Source organism: Empidonax traillii, unplaced genomic scaffold (genome assembly GCF_003031625.1).
Source record: "Empidonax traillii isolate 1590-97213 ecotype Southwest subspecies unplaced genomic scaffold, ASM303162v1 scaffold204:size1584377, whole genome shotgun sequence".
Taxonomy (NCBI): domain Eukaryota; kingdom Metazoa; phylum Chordata; class Aves; order Passeriformes; family Tyrannidae; genus Empidonax; species Empidonax traillii.
Window position 1 is genome coordinate 1,215,829 of NW_020955397.1, and position 14,184 is coordinate 1,230,012.

Consider the following 14,184-nt stretch of genomic DNA (forward strand, 5'->3'; position numbering starts at 1 on the left):
GTCTGGGGAGGGCAGGGAAGAGGAGGAGCAGCATCCTTGCTGTGCACAGCCATCTTGGCTCTCCTACTGCATTGCACAGTCTTGAGTGTCTTCACTTGTGTAAACCATCAAATAATTGCAAAAGGAAAAGCTCTTGGTAGTATTTGTAGAGCCTGGTAGAGCTGCCCTTTCCCAGGTTAGCCTCTTCCTTTTGAAACAGTTCTTGCAGTTCCTGGAAAGCTGGGCAGGAGTTGTGGAATGAGGAAGAATAAAGCACCAAAATCAGGAGCACATCCCTTGCTCTGATACTCAACAGTGGCCCCTGCTTGTAGCTCTCAGGCTTACAGAATAAAAACTTAAATGTTTGTCCTTTTTCCTCCCAGATGATGCAAACTCATAGGAAAAGGTGACTTGACCTTGCCTTGGGAGCTGGGAGTTTCTCCTCTCTGCTCTGAACTGCTCCTCCCCTCCTTCACTCTTCTGAACAGCTCAGTTTGGTTCTTGCTGGCTGCCTTTTCTTCTAGGAACTGTGAATTTAACACCGTTGTTTTCCGTGTCTACCAGGAAACCCAGAGGTGACACTTTTGAGATGGACAAGAAGTGAAGGGTCGGGCCAGCAGCGTGGTGTTGGCACATCCCTCTGGTTTGGGTGTGCAAGACAGGGAAAATCAGAGGATGGAAACAGTCTAGTGCTGATCTTGGGCGAGGAGGCAGCTCAGAGCTGGGTGACTTTTGGGAAATTTTGCTTGGCAAGCCAGCTTGTAATAATAATAAACCCCTGAAGTTTACAAGGAGCTTGTCTCATCCTCCCTGGAGTCCAGGAGAAGATTAGGGCTAATGAAATAAACTTTATCCTGCTTTCCCGTGCTTCTCTTCCTAACATTCCTTTTCCTGAGTGTTTCTGCTCGATGTTACATTGTGTTTTGTGGTGCTGAGGAAGGGAAGTGCAGGCAGAAGAGCTCCAGCCCTCTCCTGGTTGTGTATTCCCAGTGGCTGTTGGCTGGTTTTTTTCCAGCACACCAAGTTCTTCTGCACCTTCCTTCTCTTCTGGGCCTTTTCCCTGCTCTCTTTTAAAGTTAGAGCTGTGAAAGTGAAGATGTTTCATTTCATCCAGGTGTGTGTGCAGTAAGCTTGGAGCAGCCCATACATCTGTGGAGCCAAGTGGGATTCTTGCTACAAGCCCTGACTGTGTTGTAGCTGCAGGGAAAGAAACTTCAGGGGGAAAAGTCTCCCATCCCTGCGAACGTTCAGCTCCAGGTTTGAAGAAATCAAAGCAGCAAATCCCAAGCAGATTCTAAAAGCTGCCTTTTGCTGAACACTTGAAAAACTCCCATTGCTTCCTGCCTCTTTTGTGTACGTTGGTATTACAGGAATTTCTTTGAGCTTAAACAAGTTTTCTACCGATCTGTAAAACCCAGCTCGTGTCGAAACGGCTTGTGATGATTAAGCTGCTTGTGCTGCTGCAGGAGGGCTTTGGGAGGGACTTTGCTTCCATGAAGATCCCTAGGGCAGAGGCAGATGCTTTGCAGGTATAATAGGGGGAGTTAAGTAGAGTTAAGTAGAGCTGCAAGATGCATCCAGGGCTCAAAGCCTGAAAAATCAATGGAAAAGCTTCTGCTGCCTTCAGGGCTCGGACCCTGGTGGTCTCTGAAGTGTTAACCTGCCTCAACCTTCTGCAGCAGGATGTTTTTATTCAGTGGGATGTTGATGCTGTGGCCTGACCCTTGGAGCTGAAACCCCTGGATGTGGCAGGAAGGGACAAACCTGGCCATGGTCTGCAGGTGGGCTTTGGAACTGTTCCTCCGTATCCAGCTCCTGGTGTGGGCATCTCCCTGTCAGTGCTGCTGCTCTGGGACTGGAAGGGATTTAAACTTCGTTGGAGAAACACATTCTGGATGCTGTGGCCGTGCCAGAAGTTGGGGGCTCTGTAAAATGCAAAGAACTGCCTTTTCAACACTTTCTCTAGTGTTGTTTTTATACAGCGCTGCATTTTTTTTTTTCCTTTAGCACCTGGAACAATGATGAAGGAAATAAGCCAAGGAGCATTTTAAGCCCTCTCTTTGCAATAGGTAAATTACCCTTGTGCAAGTGGGTTGGTTTCATGTGGATGCTTCCAGTTTCTCTTGCAAAATGCTCCTAAACCTCATTTTTTTTGCGCTCCGTATGTTTTTCTCTGACCTCCCAACTCCTGTTTTAGAGCCGAGCAGAAATGGGGACCTAAAGGTATGTGAAAATCTGTAATATTTTCTGCTTACATACAAGGCCTTGATCAAAAGGGATTAAACTTAATACAGATTTAAGCCAGATTCTTGGAAGCAGGTTTGAATATCCGTGTTTTGCATCTGACTAGCTGTTTTTTCCATCTGTTTCGACAAATCCAATCAATACTGGGGGAGGGGAGAGGGATGTTTTTGTGGGAGAGCCTCTCCTTGCAGCCTGTGCACAGAGCTGCTTTCCCTCCCTGGGGCTGTGGGGGCCCTTGGCAGTCCCCTTGGCTGGAATTCACTGAGATACCTCAAGACAGAGCTTTTTTGTGAGTCACAAGATGAGGGTTTTGCTTAAGTGCATGACTTTGGGCATCCTGAATTAGGGGCTGGGGTCAGAGAAGGACCATGAGCCCTTAAGCAGAAGAAGGGGATGAGGTTGTGGAGCAGGTGACCTGCAGGTTGGAGAGGAAACTTAACTAAAACTGCCTGAATTCAAATGTTTAGCAGGAACAGCTGGTTTGTGGCCAAAGTTCAGCCTGCCTTCGTCTTCCCTATAGTGTAAGACAAACTCCTCTGTGCCTGGAGCCAGTTTTTGGGTGGCGTGGCCATCCTCTCATTTCTGATATTTGCATCATTGCCCTGGAGTTGTTTGTGAGACCCTTCCCCCTGATTATTCCTGATCAGTACATCCATGCAAAGCAGGGATGAGTTGGTTATAACCACCCTGCCTAGCACGAGGTGGGCTCTGAGCCTTGAGGGCAAGACAGAGGTGCTTTTCTAGGCTCTCCAAAGCCTGCGGAGCTCCGGAGCAGCAGGGCCAGGCTTTGGAAGGGCAGAGGCATGATGAATCCTGCTCTCAGTGGCTGACATCCCTCCTCACCTGCATGGAAATGATTCTGCTGGTGTTTTCCTCCCTGTGCTCCAACACCTTGCCATGAGGTGTCTTTGTGGCAGCTCGGTCCTGCGTGACGGCGCGAGGTGCTGCGAGCTGAGCCCGGCGTGCCCCAGTTGGGTGCCTGTGCAAACCTATTTACTACCATCTTAAGGTAATTAGTGTTTCAGGCTGGTTGTTTTTTTCCCCCTCCCTCCTCTGTCCCTGCCCCTCTCTGTGGGCCCAGTGCCCAGCACAGCTTGGTGGCTTTCAGCAGGGACTCTGCCAGTTCGCACACACCGAGGTCGGAGCCGTCAGCACCCACGTCCCACGCGTTTCACATCTTCCCACGCTGGAGCTTGAGCTCTTTCCTCACTTGGCATCCTTCCAGGTTCGTTAGGGAATCACTATGATGTTAATTAGGGGCAGAGGGAAGGAGCCAGCTTGGCTGGACAGAGCAGGGAACCGTGTTGGGGTGTGGAAGCGAGCAGCTCCAGCAGGCGCTGATGGAACCCTTGCAGCCGGCCAGGGAAGTTCACTGTGCAGCTACCTGAGTGTCTGCTCCAGGAACCTGAACCAAACTCCTGCTTTAGCCAGTTTGTCTGTGGTTTTCTCCCTTCTAATTCGCAGGAAAGGCTGGTTCCCTGGCTCCATTAGCGCTGTTCCCCAAAGGACACACTCCTGCAGCCAGCTTTTGTAACTGTTACAAAGCCATGCAAATGAGCCCTCTCCAGTTACAGGCTGGATTTTTTTTTTTCGTAAGAGGCAATTTTGTAATATCCTTAGTCTAAAGGAAAGCAGCCAGCCCTCAGCTCAGACTTCCAGTGTTCAGGCGTTTCTGGGAATCCTCCTTGTCTCTGGGAATCCGTTGGGAGGATGCTGAAATCCCATCTGCAATAAAAACGAAGTTCTTATTAGTTTCTTCTCCCTGCTGGCTCCCTTTGCCCAAATATATTGCATTATTGCTCTAAGCAAAAGCAAAATTTGTCTGACTTGTGTTTCACAGGTCAGCAAATCCCAGCATATACTGGAATGCACTGGAACTGCGTGAAAAACGAGGGGCTGAGGTGTTGGGCAAAGCTGGGGAGGTGACACACCACCCCTGGGCAGTGGTGGCACCTTGGAGCCCTGGGCAGACATGGGGAGGTACTTCCAGAAGGAGAGAAATCCAAGGACAGCTCTCTATAAGGCCTCGTGAGTCACAGAGTTGTGTAAATATGTAAGTAACATTAAAATCTCAAGATCAACACGTGCAAAACATTGCATTCTTCTCCTCCACCTTCAGAAACCCAAGGCAGGACAATTCCTCTGTTAAAATCAGCCCAGGGTGGATCTCCTGGGCATTGTCCCGTAGGGATCTCTGGCAAGAACAACGTGCTTTCTTCTTTCTTACGTGGAGCAACGGAGGGATGGAGCATCCAGCCAATCCCTGTGTTCAATCCCACGTCCCTCTGATCCCTGGTTTCAGTTTCACACGCTGCTGCACTCCCGTGCTGAAAGAGTTTCACTTAATATTTAATTAATGCTGTTCTGTATCAGGCAGAAATGTGAGACTGGCTGGTGTCACCTTAAACCCCAGCGTGGTGGCGCAGGATAATGGCTCATTTCCAAATCAGGGTTCAGAGGCACTACCAGGCTTGTCCCATAAATAGTTGTTGGATATCAAGGCTTTTCATTTTCCTTCCTTTCTTACGCAAGTGCTTCACTGTTGCTTTATTTTCTGTTATTTGCCAGCTCTGTGCAAATCGACGGGGCCAAGCGGAGCCGGGGAAGGCAGCAGAGATGCAGGAAGGGATTTTGGGGGAGGAGGAGGAGGAGGAGGTGGTGTCCATGGCCACTCACCCCTTCATCTCCTGAGCTTGCCCCAGACTCATGGCTTTGCTGATTGCAGCCCTTGCAATCCTCTCACCCTGTTCCCAGACTCTTAACAGCACCCGTGGGTGCTGCTGAGCTCCCTGGTTTGGGTATTTCGGGCCCGTCAAATGAATCTCTACCCCGTGTTCAGCTGGAGGCACAGCAGCAGGCACTTTCTCAGCTCATCTCAGATGTCTTTGGTGTTACTTCACTTGAGAAACTGCTGGGTTCCCCCCCTCCCCCCGAGGCTTTTAAAGTCCCATCAAAGGCAGCTCCTCGCTCCAAGTCATCGCTATCACGATGCAGTAATAAAAGTAACAGAACGAGGCAGCAGCTCGGCAGCCGTGGCGGAGGAGAGAGCCCATTAAGTAGCAGAATAACTATTTATTGCTGTTGTATTAGAGGAACTTGGCAGCATAAAAGCAAGCACTGTGGTCCCAGGGCATTAATTCCTGCGTTTGGGAGCCGTGGGCGGCGTGGGGAGCAGCACAGTGGGACGGCGGTCGGGCTGGTTTGTGGCTCTCGGTGCTTCAGCGTGTTGGGAGGCTTTGCCTCTTGCCCTCTCTTGCCTTTGCATCCTCTTGGTGTCCTGGGGAGGTGAGGGTCCTGCTGTGCCTTGGTCCTGGATGGGTGTGTTTGCTGTGGGATGGGGGCAGAGGAGCGTGGACACCTCCTCATGCGCAGACATCAGGGCTGAGAGCGCCCCAAGGGATTCATGACACTGTTCCCTCTACTGTTCTGTGGTAGGAAAAGGCAAATTTGTGTCTTAAATAAGGGAGATGGGGTGTGTGCATCTGGATAACTTATGGTGGTGTGGCACAGCACAGGGATTTTCTACCAGTAGCTGTAAATCCACCCGAGTTACTCTTTTCTCCTCCTTGTAAGGGAATATTGCTGGTTTTCCAGTGACTGCCTGCTGTTGTAAGACTTCATGATAGCAGACATGATGCCGGCCCCAAAGAGCTCAAAATAAACATGTTAAAATGATATACAAGTCCTGTTCCCACTGGAAATCAGCAGCAGCTTTGCCAGTGACTTCATATTTGCACCCCCAGCGTGTAATGTGGCCAAATCATGGGTTTAATGGAAAATAGCAGTGGGTTTAATAACCTTGCTTTTAAAAGCCCAGCCAAACACGCAGGGTGCAGTGGCAGCCGTGCTCAGAGCAGCACGTTACAGCTGATGGGCTTCACAGCTTGGGAAGTGGAGGAGCTGCTGGAGCCCTGGGACCAGCCTGAGTTCTCAGAGCCCTGATCCAGCCACAGTCTGGGCTGTAAATCAGAGCAGCTGCTGGGAGTTGGGGAATTCTACATCAGCTGAAGTCAGGTCCAGAAACTCCCTTTCTCTTCCCTGAGATCCCATTCTAGTTGAAGAACCACCCCCGCTCTCAGGACTAGATGACCTTTAAAGGTCCCTTCCATCCCAAATGATTCTATGATTCCCAGAGTCCTGTTTCTCTCTTCTTTTCTAGTATAATTTATCATCCAGGATCGGTCTGTAGCTGGAGCTTGCTCCCTGAAGAGCTGCCAGCAGTGCCAGTGGTACCATGGGGAGCACAGGAGACAGGAGAAAAATCTGCTTCCCTCCTTTGGTACCACTCTGTTCCCTTGGGGATTTTCTCCCTCCTGTCTGAGGATGCCTATTCTGCATCAGATCCCTTTTTCCTGACCCCTCCTGCTCCCTGGGGAGCTTTGAGCTTTCACTGTGTTTGCAGTGAGAGCAGGTAGTGCCGTGTTGCCCCTGTCCCCCTCTTGAAACCTCGGGGACAATGAGGGGGTTGAAGGCTTTGAGCTCCTTTACTCCCTCATTTTATGGAGGTTCAATCCAATGCTTGTCAAATGTGGATTTGTGAGGGTCCACTGAGTGCATGCCCACCACGGGCTGCTGCTCCAAAGGATTTCTGGTTTGGGAAATTTCTGGTTCTTCTTGCTGTGTTCTCAGGATGGCGAGGCTCTCTCCTGTCCTGTGCCGCTCGTGGGACTTGGTGCTGGGGCCCCAAGGAGCAGAGCCATGGGAATGGGGAATTATTCTGGTGCCTGAGTGCTGCTGTGCTGGCTGGGAATGCGTTTTCAAGTCCTTTTAGTCAGGTCTGTAACAAATGCTACACGTACTCCAGCAGTCCTTTTGAAGGTGCTGCTGTGCTTGGGAGTCCCTGCTTCCAGCTGCTTTGTAAGGAAATAAGGTGAAACTTGGGAGTTTTGGGGCTTGTTTTTTGGGTTTTTTTCCCCCCATGCTTCTGCCTGGGAAGTGCGTCTCCAATGATAAACTCTTGTTAGAGGGCTTAACCTCATTATCTAGAGAGGTGTAATCACTGTCCCTACGAGGTGCAGTGATCATAACACAGCCTGACACGGGTGCTCTGAACTGTGGCTAAGAGGTCTCTGGGAAATCTGTGTCAGATGCTCACTTGAGATTATTTAACCCTTTGCTGCTTCCATGACCAAGGATCTCTTTAGAAAAGAGGAAGGGGCATGTACATCCAGCCTTGCTTGCTGAGTTTTAGAAGCCAAATGCAGCTTGTACCTGTTTTTTTCCTGCAGCTGGTTTGCAGCTTGAAGGTCAGCCCAGCCCCAGTGAGACACGTGGTCCTGGCATCCCTGGCCAGCTCTCCACCAAACTGCTGTCTGGGCTTCAGGATTTGACCTCTTAATGTGGCTCTGCCCCCTCTTGGCATCCCAAGAAAATATCACACCATGTTCTGATTTCCTCTTGCTGCAGCCATGGAGAGTGATGCTCTTCTCAGGTACCAGGTTGTATCGATTTAGGGAATTCCCAGCAAAATCTATGGGATGCTGAAGCTGCAGCAACCCTTGCTGCACTGTGTGCAGGGAAAGGGGCTGGTTTAGTGTTTGCTGTACATGTGCTATGAGGTTGTGCAGGTTCATGCAGCAGCCCAGAGCACACATGGAACACAAAGAGCTGACCCAGAGCAAGCAGGTTGTGTTTTGTGTTGTCTCTCACACTTGGGCTTGGCTGTTCCCAGCTTTCCAGGGGCTGCTGTAGCCCAGGAGTGAATCATGGGGGAGAGACAAACGCAAACAGAGGAGATGGGAGGCTGGAAACTGGTGGGGAGACTTTGGTTTGCAAGTACCTGATCCTGATTGTTCACAGCCCAGGGTGTTGCAAAAGGCTGGGAAGTGCAGGGAAGTGCCCAGATGTGCAGGGATGCTCTGCAGCACAGGCAGAAGAGCTGACATGAGCTGACCACCAGGAGAAAATACAGATTTCTCCAATTCCTCAAACTGGAGGCAAGTGGATTTAATCCTGCTTTGCTCTCAGAGCCACTTTTATTTTAGCATTTGTGTCCCTGGGACTGTTCAGTGGTTTTATTGTGGGATGCCATTTATTCAGCTTGGAAATGGTGTCTAGGAGTTCCTCACTTGCAAGGTGTTCTCCAACCCAGCTGGGTCAGTTTGTTTCTTCAAATATGAGGGTTAATTTTGTGCGTTTTCCGGTTGCTCAGGGATACCACCAGTTTGTCTCTGGCTTTGGGGCCAAGTTTCTGCCCACCCAGAGACTGGGGAGGTTTGGGGTGAGGATTATGCCCTTCACGAGTTTAGAGGTAAACCAGAAGATTACTCCATGTGATTCCAGGCTGTGAAACCATCTTCCCCTGGAAAGGGGATGTGCAGAGGTCTCTGTCCAGAATTATGGCTGTTGTGCAGAGCTCCTGCTTAGAAGCAAATCTTCCATTTGTTCTGGGAATGTATATCCTTGCTGGGGCTCCATCCTGGCTGGGAGCCCTCAGCCCACTCCAGCTCTCAGCCACTCTCCTGGAGTTCCAGGAGCTGGGAAGTCCCTCCTATGCAAAGTGTTCTCCAGTCCAGCTGGGTCAGTTTGTTTTTTCAAATACAAGTAAGTTTATTTTAGAGTTTTCTAGATGCTCAGAGATACCATCAGCAATAAACAATGCTGGAGGAAGTTGAAGAGCAGTAAGCACAATAATTTATTTTCTGTTCGGCTTCAGTTTATTTTGAAATCCGTAATTCCTAGAAGAAAGTGTAGGTAGTAAGGAAGAAAAAGAGTGGATTTCTTATCGTGGTGCTGTTTTCCTTTTCGAGGTTTTTGGTTTCCTATTCTTTTCAAAAACCCCATTTCTTTACTCAGACATGTTCCTTCCAGACTGACCGGTGAATGTGAGGAACCCACTATGAACCTTGATTATTTTATTATATTTTTATTTTCTTTCTTGTTCCCGTGAAGTGCAGAACTTGGTGCCTTTTTAAATCTGCTGCTCAGCCTCTGAAATCATGTGCACAATCCTCGTGCTCCCTTTCTGGTGCTGTTGATTTGCAGCGGTGATCTCGCTGGTCGGCAGATGATCAGCTGGGTGGTTGCATTTAGCTCAGGTCTAAAAATACGAGGAAAACTGGAATGCCAGGAATGTGAAGGGCATCCCTGACTTGTCATGGCAAAACCGCCAGAAATTTCCCCACTAACCCTCTGCAGGTCTCGTGCAGAGAAATTCTGTCTGTGTATCACCTGCATTGCACAGCTTTATGTTCCTGTTTATATTCCTGGCACCTTATTGTCAGTGGGATGTTATATTTAGCTTTTATGGTAATTTTGTGTGCTGAAAGCAGTTTTCTAGGAGGAAATTGCATGGAGAAATGGGTGAAGAAGTAATAATAATAATAGTAATAATCTGCTGTTAAATCCCACAGCCCTCTGTCTCCAGGAAGAAAAACGCTCAGATAAGAGCACAGTTTTCCAAACAGCCTCTTCAAATGACTTGGAGAGGGAGTTTTGACAAGGGCATGTAGTGACAGGACAAGAGGGAATGGCTTTAAACTGGCAGAGGGCAGGGTTAGATGAGATACTAGGAAGAAATTCTCCCCTGTGAAGGTGCTGAGGCCCTGGCACAGGTTGCCCAGAGAAGCTGTGGGTGCCCCATCCCTGGAAGTGTCCAAGGCCAGGTTGGACGGGGCTTGGAGCAACCTGGGCTGGTGGAAGGTGTCCCTGTTCATCCCTTCCAGGATGCAGCAGCCTCAGGTCTACTGGATTTTCAGTTTTAAGCAGACAAAGATCTGAGCTTATGATATAATCAGCATAAATCTGAAAAGAACGAATAACCCACAGCAGGAAATCTTTTTTGGTTGTACCATCTGCCTTGGGGAAGGAGTCTGCATTTCCAGGCTGCTATGAGAGAAAGGGGAGGTATAAATAACCACGGAATTATATTTCCAATTAGTGTCATAGAATCACAGAATGGTTTGGGTTGGAAGTGACCTTAAAATTCATCTCATTCCACCCCTCTACCACAGGCTAAAGCACCTTCCAGGTTGCTCCAAGCCCTATCTGACCTGGCCTTGGACACTTGCAGGGGTGGGGCAGCTGCAGCTTCCCTGGGTAATGTGTGCCAGGGCCTCCCCACCTGGAATATCTGTATTAGTATGTCCTGGTACTCCAGAAGCAAGGAAAAGCCTCAGATGAGATCAGGGACCCTCGTGCCAGGTGCTGTGTGGGTGTGGAACAGCCTGGATCCCCCCCCTTCCCCCAGCCTGATCGAACACAAGAGGTGGGAGTGGCAGAAATTATTCCTGGGTTTGTCTGCAAATAAGAAGCTGCTCTACAGGGAAAATGAGACACAGTTTAGCAAACACTTAAGGAGCGACTTACTTTTAAGAATGTTGTTTAATCCTGTTGAAATTGAGAGGATTACTTATCCTTAAATGAATGCTTAAGCACTTCCCGGGCTGGAGCGAGGGATCTGTGAGGAGCTGGGCTTGCACTTGGCTTTTCTTGCTCTTGGCTCCTGCCTTAGCAGGAGTTGTTGGTGGGAAAATATTCCCTGATATTGGGACAGTCACTATTCAATCCTCCAGAGGTGCCAAGCTCCAAGGAGGTTCTTTGTACCTGCTCCCTCCAAGCAGGTCGCCTTGCTAACGTGCCTGAGCATCGATTTTTGGGAGCCTTGGTGTCAGCAAGTGTGTCTGAGCATCCTGGCTCGTCACTGAAACCAGGTCCTGGGCTTTGATGTGCCAGGATGTTCAGAGCTTGGGGCTGTTCATAAAAGAACAAAGGAAAACTTGTTGGTGAGGAGAACACTGAGCTTTTTCTCTTTAAGTTTCCCTGGAAGTCAAACCCTGCGGTATAACTGTCTGATTCATAAACTGATTTTTTTACTTCAGAAGTCTAATAATAGGCTGCAGAAGAGACTCATTCAGTCAGTCAGGGACTTCCCTTGGAGTATTTTAAGCCCTGTGGAGCATGACTGTGGGTGCCAGAGGGGTCTCTAGTCACTGTCCCCTGTCTGATCTTGGTGTTTGCAGGTACCACTTGCTGGCAGTTCTGTGCCATGGCTCTGCCCTGACGAGCCCTGGAGCCTTTCAGAAATGTTCTGTTCCCCATGTGAAAATCACCTGCTAAACACCAAACCGTGGCAGCTTCTTGGTTGCTGCCCTGGCTTAGGGTCCACGTGTGGGGCAGCCAGACTGGAATTCATGGCAGTGGTAAAAGAAATGGAAAATTAAAGAGGTGAAGGTTGCAAAAGCGTGGAGAAGAAAGTGTTTGGAGAAGGATCTGCTGCAGCAGGATGAGCTCAGGCTCCTCAGTCCTGAGGAGTCACCTGTGTGCTCCTCACAAACCTGGTGCTTGTGTGGCTTTGCCAGCAGAGAGGATTTGCATGAGAGTGTGTGATGAGACACTGATTGATGCTCTGGGATAATAATGTGGGAGGGAGAGAGGCTTTGAGTACCACCAGCATCCCAGGAGAGACTCCGGTGCTCCCCAGGTTACGGGTGAGGAAATGACAGCAAACCAGAGGAGCATCCCCTCAGCAGGATGGGGGGACACAGTCCCTAAATAAAGCATCCCTGGGGGGACCTCACAGCTGGGTTGGGCTCGGGGCAGCTCCAGTCAGCAACAGCCCCCACGATGTTTGGGTTTGTACACCTGGAGGAGAGGTGGGAGCTGCGGGTCCTTGAGCAGGGACCGCTCAAGAAGCCCTTTATCTGTGTCCCAGGCACAGGCATCTCTATTCATCCCAGTGGGCTGGAAACCAGTCCAAAAATAATAGGTTTGTTTTTATAATCTAGCTTTGAAATGATGGATATGAGCAAGAGTAAAACATGGTTTATATTTACGAGGAGCTAAACCCATTCTTTGTTCCTCTTCATTGAAAATTCTTCACAGCAATTAAAACTTCCATCAAAAATGGGAGTTTTCAGAAAAAGCTGGTGGTTTTACTGCTTCTTATTGCAGTGCAGATGAAAATATTTCCTTGTTGAATCACTTCTGGCTGTTTTCTGCCAGAAAAGGGCGACGGTCTGCACTCACCTCTGACAAACCGATGATGCATCTTTATTGAATTGCAAGAAGTCAAAACCATTCAGTCTTGGCAAGTCTGCCTCAATAAGATCATTTTTGTGTGGGGAGAGACATGAAAGGAGTTATAATCCTTTTGTAATGAAATACAAAGTAAAGAGGGTTTTTTCAACAGTTCTCAGTGTTGCATAAAACCTCTCAGGGCAGGTCTGGACGTATTGAATGAGTGCTGGGATGGAGTTTTCTCGGATGATGCTCTTGAATGAATACCTTTATAGCTGAGGGTTAAATGTCTTTTATGCTCAGTGGTAGAACCAAAAGCTGTGTTGGCACTGACAGTGTCCTCCCAGCCCTGATGGTGACACTGGGACACCGATGGGGGGGACTGGAGCACATCCATTTCAGTGGCCCCAGGTCCAAACACCAGGCTGTGTTGGTCCTCACCAAACCTTCCTCTGTCCTCAGTAAGCACACCAGCATCTTTTTCTCTCATTTCCAGGTGATCTCTGCCGTATCCAGGCTCTCCTTCCACAGTATTGCTCAAACCAAAGGAATTAGGTAAGATCCTTTCAATATGATGCTTTAAATAACATTTCTCTTTCTCCCTATTCCTATTTAATCATGTCAGACTCCTTAGAAGCTAGACTTAGTAGGGTTAAACAGACATCAAGAGTGCCTTTGGGAGGTAGGCTGGGTACTTGTAAAAGCAGCTTACAGGCTGCTTGGGAATAGTTTCAGATAAAATAAGTGAAAATGTGATGAATTTTTGCACTATTCCTGCTGGGGAGGGCAGCAGGGTGGGATTTAGAGCGTCTCTTGCTGTGGGTTTTGCTCGGGTTCACTGCACAACTGAGGGATCCCAGGAAAGCCCGCAGTGCCCATCAGCTCTGGTATCACCCCTTGTCCCCACTGTCACCTGGTCCTGTGCAGAAGAGCTCAGGTGGTTTTTCTGTCCCTAACAGCTGGGAAATTCCCTCCTGGCTTTATCAAACATCATTGCTGAGTGGGTGAGGGGGTATGAGTCCCCTGCCCTGGCACCCCGGGGTGGTCTGGCTGCTCCTCCTCTGCTCATCGAAGGAGCAATGGAGAGAAGGAATTAAAAAGAGCAGACAGCCCTATTAAGCAGAGCTGTTATCCTGCTCTTTGTTCAGCTCCCTGCAAAATTGGTTTGCAATTGGTTTTCTTGTTAGTGTGCATTTGTATTATTAATCTGGCAACATCTCATTAGGACACAGCTATAAGTGGGATGAGTTCTCAGCCTTAAGTACCTTCCCTCCTTTTCTGGGGGAGAGTGTGTGTGTGTTTTCATCTCCAGCTGTAGAACACATTTGCTTTTCTCCACAGCATGTGTCTTGCTGCTGTTCTGGTTGGGGGTGGCATGGCACAGTCTGCAGTGCATCCCGGGGCCAGGCACAGCCGGGATGCAGGGAAAGCAGCCTGGATGGGGTCCCTGCTTCACTCCCTGCCCTGCCACCCATGCCCACCACCCCCTGCCATGATTTCCACGGTTAGAACATATTTTCCCTGCCTTAACTGCACTGATATTGCCAGAGGGGGAACAGCTTTTCACGTGTAAAGCGCACTCGGTGCTTTCCCATCTGCTGAACACAAACCCAGCAGATTCCAGCAGGACTGGGGGGAGATTCAGGGGGTAAGGGTTTGAGGAATAAAGATGTGCTTGAAGTTAAAGACTGCATTCCCTGAGTCCTGGAGAAGCCTGCAGTGATTATTGTTTTAAGGGAAAAGAACATCCAAGGCGTTGGGAGGCAGGGAGCAACAGGGAACCCACGTGCACAAGCTGCTGTGCCTTGGCAAGGGCTGGGTTTCAGTCCTGGGACATCACTGGAAGGGGTTGGAGAGTGTCATCCCTGGAAAAGCCCTTCCCTAGGAAGGGAGGAGGGTCCTGGAGTTGGCTCAGAGGATGAATGAGCTGTGTTCTGTGGGAAGGCTTTGGCTGAGTCCCTGTTGGTTTTGTTGAGGGCCGGGCAAAAGCTGGGATCCAGGGAC

The 14,184-nt window shown here is 49.3% G+C and overlaps 1 protein-coding gene across 5 annotated transcripts in view; it reads left to right on the forward strand.

Annotated features, from left to right (window-relative positions):
• VAV2 (vav guanine nucleotide exchange factor 2) overlaps positions 1 to 14,184 on the forward strand; it is a 126,242-nt gene that overhangs the window by 67,016 nt on the left and 45,042 nt on the right. For all 5 annotated transcript variants that reach the window (XM_027887146.1, XM_027887142.1, XM_027887143.1 and 2 more), the window contains exon 3: positions 12,677 to 12,735. In XM_027887146.1, coding sequence (XP_027742947.1) covers positions 12,677 to 12,735 — 59 coding nt within the window. The remainder of the gene's footprint in view (positions 1 to 12,676; positions 12,736 to 14,184) is intronic.